At 46.6% G+C, this 11,229-nt stretch overlaps 1 protein-coding gene across 4 annotated transcripts in view; it reads left to right on the forward strand.

Moving 5' to 3' along the window:
• Window positions 1–8,998, forward strand: part of LOC102689330 (cytohesin-1) — a 100,937-nt gene extending 91,939 nt beyond the window's left edge. For 3 of the 4 annotated variants that reach the window (XM_015356309.2, XM_015356308.2, XM_015356310.2), the window contains exons 10-13: window positions 2,958–3,036; window positions 4,113–4,184; window positions 4,900–5,054; window positions 5,483–8,998. In XM_015356309.2, coding sequence (XP_015211795.1) covers window positions 2,958–3,036; window positions 4,113–4,184; window positions 4,900–5,054; window positions 5,483–5,561 — 385 coding nt within the window. In that variant the 3' untranslated portion in view covers window positions 5,562–8,998. The remainder of the gene's footprint in view (window positions 1–2,957; window positions 3,037–4,112; window positions 4,185–4,899; window positions 5,055–5,482) is intronic. The other variant, XM_015356307.2, reaches the window with a different exon arrangement.
• The last annotated feature ends 2,231 nt before the right edge of the window (window positions 8,999–11,229 follow it).

Below are 11,229 nucleotides of genomic sequence, written 5' to 3' on the forward strand. Positions count from 1 at the left end.
CAGAGGTTACTGCTTCTTTACCCATGCCTGCATAAGACACTTCACTGATATTTTAAATATGCGTTAAAACTCTTCCATTAAAGATTAGAAAGCTATTGTACTTAGGAGTTGGTAGCAGATTTAAAATAACACCCCTTTATCAGAAATGCTGCTTTGTTTTAGGGAAGTAAAAATGCAATTAATGTTTTAGGTTCTGCTTTGTCTTGTATTCTTGAATATTTCCCATACAATACAGAAACAAATTTCACAGTGGTGATTTCTGTACTATGCGGGAAATTTGTAGGCAGGTTCCACCCTTTTGTGAGAAATCATTAGCTGATTTCGGATTCGTTTTTGCTTGTAGTTTATTGAGGTTATTTTAAATAAAGTTCTCCAGTTTATGGGTTATCCTGGGATGGATGAAGTCTAGAGGAACGCAGAGCCTCTAAAGACGTGTGTGCCGGAGAGCTAGAAGGCAGTTTCAGGAGGAATTGGGCAAAGGGAGTTAAAGGGCTTTTTAAGGCAAACAGTACTCAGTTCCAGGGGTTTGATTTCTTCCTTGTTTGCTCAGGCAGGGAGTTAGGACAGTGCTCAGGGACTCCCCCTGTCGGCCGAGCCGGTCTGGGGCTCTCCACACCAGTCCCAAACCCTCGCTGCTTGACTCAGAATGAAGTGATCATTAACACTCGCAAACCAATCCTCACTCGCGCCCGTGATCCCGCCATCGTGTGCTGTTGTCTGTGTCCTCCGCCTGTTTGCAGATGGGCCGGGGCCGGGGGCTGTCCAGGCAGGGAGGCACCTCGGGGATCCCTCCTCTGGAGGGAGTGGCAAAGTTAGGGTCTGCGTTGGCGGCCTGTCGCGGGCCCAGTCCACCGCTGTGTTCCTTTGAGGCTGCCTGGAAACAGGTTCCTCTTGTCCTGACTGGAGTTGTCACTGTGGCTGTCTCCTACTGCCTTCAGATTTTTGCAAGCTGGGAGAGGAACCTCCAGGACCTAAAGCTTTTGATGTTTTATGCCGCATCCCATTGATTGCACCACACTTATGTCAGTCTTTATGAGCGTGTGTGCTCTTATTTTGTTGTACCCCTGCGCTTACACTGACATTGGCGTTGTGCTGCGATGTCAGGGTGGTGTTCTGTGGCGTTCTGCTTTCCTGAGGGTTGATGGGAATGGTGTTGAGTGAAGGGTGACTCCAGACCCAGAGTTCCACCTCTGTTGTGTGTGGAAGGGTGTTGTTGTTGTTATTAGGGTATCCCGAGTCTCCCCCCTAGATTTCTCCCACCCCCTTGGACTATCCTATTTCCTCTCAAACAGCCGCCATCTGCTTCTGAGATTGAGTTACAATTCGGTAGGAAACCAAATGAGAAAGGTCAGATCTGGGAACAGCTGACACATGCTGTCTGTGGATGGGGGGTTTTAACTGCAGAATTAGAAGTTCCAATAAGTGGCAAGTTAGGCATTCAAAGGAATTGTTTCCTGTCAAGTTTGGTTTACAGTTGTCCTGTCTGTATTTAATCTTTTTGGTCATTGGAATTGCAGTAAACATGTAAGTGTGCATCAGGAGTGCTGCCTGGCCAGGCCATTACTGACAGACTGCTCTGTGCGCACAGCATGTTGTAGTACATTGTCCTGCTTAGGTAAACCCCCGCATTTTTGAGCTGGCTTTTTTTAGTTTTCCACTTTGCGCACACTTAATACTCACTGTGAAGAATGAAAGCTGCAGGATGGAGCTGCTAGAGCCCATTGGATGTGGAGTCCCGTTGTGCTGAGTGCTGGTTAACTGGGCACCAAGAGTAAGAGCAGTGGAGAACACCAGCTGTGAATGCAGTCCATTCATGAGTCAACAGCCTGGACAGCCCACTGCCTCTTAACAGCAAGTGTTGAACAATACCTTCAAGCTTTCTGTAAAAAAAAAATAAATGGAAATTTGCTAGGTTAGGTTTTTAACGTGTGTTAGTGCTTCAGGGATGACTTTGTGGTTCTCTTTGAGATAAGAAGTGGCCTACTTGTTTGAAGGATTTGTCCGTACCCGGTCATCAGTAACAGAAGCAGTGTGATCTGTTCACCAGGGGTAGGATACTTCAGGCAATCAGTACTTGAATGTAACCTGTGGCTCAGTTTTGAACCACTGTCTTTGGATGTGTTTGCTTCAGTCCTGGTGTGTTTAGTTTCATTTTCTGGGCAGCTAGGATGGGTATCGGTCAGCAGATCTATGACATGCTTGAGCTGCAGCCTGGGAGATCAGTGATTTTGTAAAAGTACCAAGAATGTTTTGGTGCTGAGGTCACCCTCTGGCAGACTGAATGCTTGTCAAGAGTGTATAAACCAGAGGATTTATGAAAGGTGCGATCTCTTTCTTTTTCCACCCTGTTGACAACGTCTTCAAGGCATTTCTTCATTCCCAGTCTGGAAAGGTTGTTTTTGCTCACTTTCCCCCCCCCCACAAAGGACAAGGGAGGTTTGCTGAGGACACCTCTGCCCCTCCTGCTGGATCTCCCATGAGGTTCGGGGTCACCCGCCCGCGCTGGCCACTAGGGCGGCGCAAAGCGAAAAGGAGGTAGTTGCTGGCTTGTGGAGCAGTTGTGGTTTGTTGAGGTTTTTGCCTCCTTTGCCTTTCATGGGCTTGTTGTAGCGCCTCTACTAAACTGATCCAACCGGAGCGTCTGGGGTGGAGTGGCAGTGGAACGGAATGGGTTTGTAGGGTGATGGCGAGATGCTCGTGCTGTTCCTGGCCCAGGAAAACCTCAGCGCTCAGGGAGCTCGGGTTTCTCTCCCCCAGTGAGCCATCGGAACTGCCCCAGTGATTTTGGTGCAGCAGCCTCCATTTGTCTGTCTGTCTCTCCATGTGTCCGTCTGCGCCTCCCCCCCCCCCGCCCCCCCCTGCTGCTGCTGCTCTGCGAGTCGCGCCGCCCCCCTCCTCAACACCGCCACCACCACACCGGTGTCAGAGCTCGGCTGACCTCCATGTTTCTGTCCACCAGGTGGCAGAGTAAAAACCTGGAAAAGAAGATGGTTCATCCTCACAGACAACTGCCTTTATTACTTCGAGTACACCACTGTGAGTACAGACCGTACAGACCGGGCTCTTTATCTCCTGTCGCTGGGCCTGACCCCTCCCTGCCAAACCAGCATGAAACCCTGTTCCTGTTAGTGTGGTCTCGGTGTAATGTGTGCATACTGCACCTGTGGTCTAGGGAAGATTGAGGGCTGACACTTCAGCTTTATGTGGTGCCTAGAACATCCTGTCTCTGATGTAAGGTGTTTAACGTTGAACAGGTCCGTTTGCTTTCCTGAAAGAGTTTATCAATTGGTGGTAATGTTTTTGTCGGTATTTATTAATCTATTAATATTGAGTGCTTATTAACCACAGGAAACATAGTCATTATTTTAAAGTCCAACCAGGTGAACCTTCATCAGGAGAGCAAATCACTCACAGGGCACACCTCGGCGGTGTGCATTTGGTGTCCTTTAGCCCTAAGAGAAATCCCCTGAAGGGTTTGTCAGTCTGGGAGAACCGAGACAGACTGTCTGGCTGCTTCAGTTTGGTTTCCCGTCAGCTCATTATTTTTCCTTTATACAGAAATGGCGTAGCTCTTTGGATCTGACTTACTTGCAGCTGCCTCCTTTTGGCCCCTTCAGTATAATAAAAGTGTCAGATATTTCAGGTTGCGAAGCTTTTTATGACGATATTGCCCATAGCTGACTCGGGGTGGATGTGCTATGACGTTCCCCCATGGCCGTAGCTGTAGCGCGGCACTTGTAATGGGCACAGGGTGACGATCCGTTAATTGCCTTCATTATCTTTAACGTTTTGAAAGGTCTGCTTGACATGAGGCATAGCTTAAGGCCCTCGTCAAGTCTGTTCTGCGAGAGTGCAGGGTGCACCGGGAGTGCACGGCAAGGCTGGTATTTTATTTTAGCTGCGTGCAGAAGTTACCGTGTGCTGCCGCACACCCCAAGGAACGGCTGAAGTATGGTATGAACTTGGGGAAAACAGCCCACTAGTCTAGTACGGCTTCTGTAGAGCGCCGTGACACCTTGTCTAGCTACTGCAGGTGTGGTGTAGTCGTGTTTTCCGGTCCATTCGGTGTTTGAGAACCAAGTGCTCTCTGACAGCTGTCTCCCTGACTGCAGGACAAGGAGCCCAGAGGGATCATCCCCCTGGAGAACCTGAGCATCCGAGAAGTGGAAGACTCCAAGAAGCCAGTGAGTCATGTTCTGAGCTGCTCTGTAGTAACCAATTTGTACCTTACACACTTACAGTAGTCCGAGAGAACGGAAAGGATGCCTCTAGGAATCTTAACTCAGATGTTCAACATGTCAAGGGTGAGGTCAAGGGAAATAAAGGTAGGCTACAGTTTGACGGCTTTCTTAGAGTCAATTCTCTTTTACTTCTCGAGCCGTCAGATTTACAAAATTAGTTTCTTTTTTGCCTTATTGTAACCCATGTTCCCAGCATGAACGAGACACATGATTTTAGCCTCAGCCCCTTAAGTCCATGTGCCCTGCTGTATAAATGGGTACAGGAATAGCAGGGACTGAAGGGAACGTCCTGCATTGACCAACTGAAGGAACTGACCCTTTTCATTTGAGTAGAGAAGACAAATGAGTGAACTTGCTCCAAGTATTCAAACTGGACAAAGTACAGTCATTGACAAAGTGGACTTTAGACTATAGAGGGTAAAATGAACCTGAGGGAAACAATTTAGAATCCAAAATCCTTTGCCCAGAGGGTTGCTACTAGTGTAAGAAGATACCCGACCATGTTGTTGAAGCTAGTACTTACTGAAGGCTTCTTTCGAGAAGGGACTGGAGGAGATCCATAGATCAGTTAGGGCTTGATGGGCAAAATGGCCTCCTCTTGTTTGTGATTTTGTCGTCTGGTCTAATGCCGGGCTGTCTGCTTGTGTCTGTGTCCCAGAACTGTTTCGAGCTCTTCATCCCCGACAACAAGGACCAGGTGATCAAGGCCTGCAAGACGGAGGCGGATGGGCGTGTGGTGGAGGGCAACCACACCTTCTACCGCATCTCCGCCCCCACCACCGAGGAGAAGGACGAGTGGATGAAGTGCATTAAGTGAGAGACGTCCCCTTCCTCTGTGTTCGCTTGTCTTAACTGAGTATCTGTGCCGGAGAGCCGTGCCAATCAGCTCTTGGTGACAGATCTCATCTGTGTCTCTCCTCGACATGCACGCGTGGGGGTGTGTCTGCATGCATGCGGTTAGTTGTCTTTGTCATTGTGTCAGTTCAGTTGTGCCGTGTTTGTCTTTGTATGCAGTCACATGGAAGAGGCTACATTTCCATGTATCTGCGAAAGAATTTCAGCACCTTTCGTTGGTCTCTGCGTGTATCTGGTTTTTTAACCTTGGAATATGTGATGTTTGCCTTTCTGGATTTTGGTGTTGGAGAACATTTTTTTTTTCATCGATCCAGTAATGGGAGGTATATGAACCTACTCACCACACTACAACAAAAGCTCTCTCTCTCTCTCCTGTCTTTTCTCAGAGCTGCCATCAGCAGAGACCCCTTCTACGAGATGCTGGCAGCCAGGAAGAAGAAAGTGTCCTCAATGAAGAGGCACTAGATCCACGCTGGACATTTTTGCACTTGTGGGACTCGTGCTGTGTTGAGCTACTCCTCCTCTGAGTAGCGGACCTAGTTTTAGAACTGGGGAGGCATGTTTTGGGGGGTCAGAGGCGGGGTTAGACTTGGGGGAGGTAGGTGGAACAGAGGCGGGCAGGGTGGCTTGCTGCTTCTCTGCTGATCTGGACTACTGGACACTTCTCCTGGGCCTCTCTGCCTTCACACCCGCCTGCTTCGTTGCCCAGGGGGTTGTCTTCACTCCTCTGTTTCTCTGTCCTCTGGGTGAAGCTGTGGTTCCTCAACCCCTCCAGAGCCCAAGCTCTCTGTCCAAACATCCAGCCTCACACATACAACCCCCCTCGTTTGTCTTTTCAACTCAGCAGGTCTGACTGAATGTGGCACCCCAACCAAAATGTTCTAAATTGCTTAGAAAGAATGAAAAACTAAGTTGAACAGATTTTTTTTTTGCTCTTGTGTACAGATATACAACATGCATCTATTTTTTCAAGAGGCCGCACCCTTATTTTTACTTTTCAGGAGGGTTTTTTCAAAGTGGACTTTTGCCAGAAGCTTTTGTGATCTTAAGGATTTTCGTTGTAAACTTTCAGGAACTTAAGTTCTGTTTTGTATTTCTGTTGTTAGTTTTTAAAATTTTGTTTCTGTTCACTTGAGACTATTTTTCTTGCTTCCTCATGGGAGAGTGCTTTTTCTTGAAACGGAAGGGTCTTTTGAAACGTGTGGAGATGAGGTTAGAAAAATAGAGATCCAAGCTTGAGAGTTGCTTGGAGTTGTTTGAACAGAAATGTGCCATCAAAGCCAAATTTCTCTTGTTAAATTTGACAACTCTTGAAAGATCCCTTATTTATCAATGCTAACTCGATAATGATTGAAATGCCAAAGTAGCACAGAGGACTGCTTGTACAAGTTCAGGTAGAAATAAGAAGATAGGGAACGAATCTCCACACCCTCTCTTTGCCTGCTCTGAGTTCATGTGGGATTCTGGTCAAACTGGAGTGTGCGGTTCATCTTTCTGTGGCTTCTGCTGGAACATTGCTCTTCAGTGCTACCATCCAGGTGCAATGGGCTACAACACAAGCACAGAAGCTGCAGAGGAATTGGAATATGGAGGAAAATTAATGGGGAAAAAAGGACAAAGGAACAAGTGGTTAAGACAGATTTAGCTAGTTGTCTGACAGTGAATTTCATTGAAGTTCATAACCTACGCAACATCGATTGCGAACATGGGCTGGCATTCAGGTCCCTGCTCGATGCTGGAGAACCACTGTCGGCAGGGTTCAGCTTGTTTTTCCCTTTCAGTCAAATCGGATCTTTCCGATTGCTTTTGGCCAGTTGAAGCTGAGGTGGGGAAAGGCCAGTCACAGAGGAGAGTGCTGGGTTTTCACAGACTGTGACTGGAATCCTCACTAGCTGGAGTAGAAGTAGAAATGGCAGTTTTGTTTTTTTCCCTTACTCTTTTCGGTAGGAGCTGTGGATTTGCCAAATGTAAAGACTGTTTGAGGCTGAATTCCTTTTGCCTCCTGTCCAGACCAGACCTCTCTGCTCTGTAATATTTCAGCCAGAATCCTCTCAACCCCTTCTCCAGCCTGGTTCATGTGCCTTTTCCTGACCCTGAGCACTGGGGCAGCGCCAGTCAGCCTTTCTCGTCACAGACTGCCTCATGGTCTCACAGACTGTCCTTTTCTGTTGAATTTTGTATATTGCCATAAACAAAATTAAAAAAAACAGCAAGTGAGATTTTCATAGAGCTGTTCATAAAACAATTTACAAAGTTGTTTCTTCACCTCTCTGCTACTCTTGAGTATGTCTAGGGAGACATAGGAGCCACAAGTGCTGTGTACCTGAGTCACTCCTCTCTCATTGGAGTCCCTAATCATGTCCCGACTAATCATCCCCTGTGCTCATTTGCATTTTACATCCTTGGGGCAGCTTCCCTAAAGGTTTGTGCTTGTACTGGCTAATCACAGCCATCCAAAACACAGTATTTTTAAAACAAAGAGTTTTGCTACACAATAATGCTCTTTTAGGTTGTTTAAAATATCTGGGTAATATTTTTTTGTCCAGCCGAAAACTCTTAGCCTCCTTATAAGGCAAGACAGAGACGATTTAACTTAAAGTGGTTTAGTACATCCTGTTTTTCCCCCCGCGTTGTGACACTTAGTTCGTTTTAGTCTTGTATGGAGAGCTTGCACGTGAAGGAGCTTCTTCAAATATCATGTCGGCTGTATCCTGCGTTCAGAAGACCTTCTTCAACTCTGCTTCTCCAGCTAGAAACACAACGCGGCTGAAAAAAGGGCAGGATTCAAGAAAAAAAAGATGAATCTTCAAACAACCAGTCCAGTTAAGGTCATTTTGCCCCCCCAAAGTGCTTTGGTATGTCACATTAACTCCAGCTTGGTGGAAAGAAAGAAATGATTGGTCTTGACTGTATAAACGTGAAGCAGTGAGGTTCCCCTTTTAATCGCACTGCATTTATTGGTTCTGTTCCCTCAAAGCATTTAGATGCTGTCATTTTATTTATTCATTGTTTTTGCTGACTCGAATGAGCTAGCAGAATGAGGGGATGCGTTGGAGACTCACTGTGATTGTGTTTTTTTTTTACCGCTGGGAAGTCCTCAGAGCACTCAGTCCTGTTCGTGACCGCTCTGTGGCTCCCCCTGTGGGTCAGGAGCAGTCCCAGTTGCAGTGACTGTGGCTCTGGATTGTTACCATGGAGATTAATTAGCGCTGGTGGGCGGAGCCCAACCAGATGGGTAAAACTCTGCCCCATCTTTTCTGTATTTCAGTCTCTAACACAGGGGCTAAACTGGAATATCACACAGCTGGCTGCGTCCGCGTTTTTCCCAACAGGCCAGGATAAGATTTTTTCATATACCTCACACACCTGGAATTTTTTTTGTATGTTTTTATGACTCTCCCAAAGTTGTCTTGGTAGTCTGGCTTCACTTCAGTCTTCAGTTGAGTGTCGGCTGGTTTTTAGCTTCCTCTGATGCTTCGAAAAGGTTTAGAGATTTTAATAATTCTCTTGGAGAAAGAGGTTGAATTGAACCTGAAGTGTTTTGTCCTAAAATAAACTGTTTTGGGGAGAGGTCAGCAGATGTTTTTGAAAAGCCATTCTGATTTTTTTTTAACGTATATTTTACTTTCCACGTTTTGATGCACTGGGTATTTTAAAAGCAAAAATAAAATAAAAGTAACAATTGACTAAGCAGTATTAGTCTATTTATCAGAGTTGTATATACTTAAATGTATAGTTTTCCTTCTGTTTATTTTATATTGTTAAATTTTATGTTTGTGTATCAGTATATAAAGAGAAGTCGAGTGCCAGTTTTTCCTTTCCTTTGATTTCAGACTTCTTCCTTGGCCATGTAATCTAGTGCTGATGAACTGGATAAACAAATAAATTTAAGAATTGCTTAAGTGCGATTGTCATCTTTTAATTCGCAAACTTCCTGCTTAATCAAAGCACTGTTGTTTTTTAATAGAAATAGGGGACGAAGAACAAATGGGCACAGCGTACATTGCTCCATCTAAAACCTTTATCTGTGGTGTTGGCAGCGGCTTTTCAGTAGAAATATCGCAGCGCCCGCAGAATTCAAGTGAATTTCCTCCAGGGTTTAATATTGTGTAAACACATAGCTTCATTGTCCGGCCACATCCGCTTTCTACTCTTTCTACCCACTAGTCCCATTTAAAGAAAGGGTGAAGTGCTTTTTTCCAGCTTCTTTTTCTTCCCCTTAACCACTCAAATTGTTTTAGTTGTGCAGAGCACATGTGCAAAGCTGGCTGTAGGAATGATTATGGTTTGCGGGCACTAGGTGGCAGTGCTGGCCAGTGATCTGCTTTATTCTGAATACAGAGGCGCTACTTCAGTATTAACAATTTTGTTTCACTCTAGGTTATTTGCAGTGCTTATTTCTTTTCTTTGGGAGTGACGGAGAAGATGAATTGCATCTTGATATTATGTCTAGTAGCAAGGCAGAAGGAAGATTTAAAGGTCGAGCTTTAATGTGGAGCTCTAGTGGGGCCAGCAGGGGGCGCTCACCCTGCAGTCCATGTGGGTCCTAATGCCCCAGTATAGTAACAGGGACACTATACTGTAAACAGGCGCCGTCCTTTGGATGAGACGTAAAACCGAGGTCATGACTCTCTGTGGTCATTATAAATCCCAGGGCGTTTCTCGAAAAGAGTAGGGGTGTAACCCCGGCGTCCTGGCCAAATTTCCCATTGGCCCTTACCAATCATGGCCTCCTAATAATCCCCCTCTATGAATTGGCTTCATTACTCTGCTCTCCTCCCCACTGATAGCTGATGTGTGGTGAGCGTTCTGGCGCACTATGGCTGCCGTCGCATCATCCAGGTGGGGCTGCACATTGGTGGTGGTGGAGGGGATCCCCATTACCTGTAAAGCGCTTTGAGTGAAGTGTCCAGAAAAGCGCTATATAAGTGTAAGCAATTATTATAATTATAATTAATGTAGTATCAAAAAAAGCATTTTCTTGTTCTGATGACCTTCAATAGATTACACATCTACACTTATCTGTTCTAGTAAATATGTTTTAACAGCTTCTTCCAATTAAGGATCGCAGGAGAGCCAGAGCCCTACAACCTGGGTAGAGTTCATCGCAGGTCACACGGACACAAACACACTCGCACCAGGATAAGTTTTCCCAGCAGCCAGTTCACCACCAGTCCATCTTCAGACTGTGGGAGGAAACCCACACCAACTCAGGGAGAACATGCAGGCTCCACACACATAGACCCTCAGGGCCAGAATGGAGCCCTGTGCCGCACGTGTTCGATATCTCTGGCCTTGATTTCTCACAGTCGGGGAAACCTGCAAGATGCCAGGTCATCTCATCCCAAGGTGTTAAGTTCAGGATGTATTCTCTGGGGGAAATTGCTGACCTTCCCTCTGTGGTTAAGGTTTAAAACCTGGGACCAGATCTGATGAAATAACACTGGGTTCTCCCGTGCCCCGTAGTGGCCATCCTGACCCTCATACCCCTCCTGCTTGCCAAACCTTAAAGCCTGGAGAGAGCACGGCAAAGGTCCGTGGATCTGCTGAAGGAAAACATCCTCCCCCTAATTAAGACAGCAGAACTTGCATTGTGTGCGCTGGGAGCACTTCCCAGTGCTGCACAGTCTTCAAGCGGCTGAGTTTGGGTGTTGCACTAGCTCAAATTGCCTCCTTGCTTTAGGATAAAAAGGAACCGAGCGTGACGCGCGAGTTTCTTAGCAGCCCTTGAACACCGTGTCCTGAGGCTGAACTCCTGACTCCCTGGGACAGCTGGCTGGTCTCCACGCGAGCTTCTGGGAAATGACTGCACTGAGCAAGACCAGCCCACGGTTCCCCGCCTGAAACCTTTTCAGCAGCCCCGTTTCCTTCCTTTCACACAGCAACCTGTCAGCCCTTCCCTGCAGGGCTGTCGAGTTACTGTCAGAAGCTCTGAGCTGGGTCTGTCGGTGTCGGTGGCCCCTTTCAGGTGTTGGACTTGCTTTCCTATTGCCGTTACAGTGACACATTCAGGTCCTGCTCTCTACTGTTCCTAAGAGGAAGAGGAACAGGTTTCATAGAAAAGAAATGTCTTTTGTGTTTCAATCCTAGTGCACCGTGACAAAAAGATAACTGCACTATCAACTCTCTTCCA

Source organism: Lepisosteus oculatus, chromosome 9 (genome assembly GCF_040954835.1).
Source record: "Lepisosteus oculatus isolate fLepOcu1 chromosome 9, fLepOcu1.hap2, whole genome shotgun sequence".
Classification (NCBI taxonomy): Eukaryota; Metazoa; Chordata; class Actinopteri; order Semionotiformes; family Lepisosteidae; genus Lepisosteus; species Lepisosteus oculatus.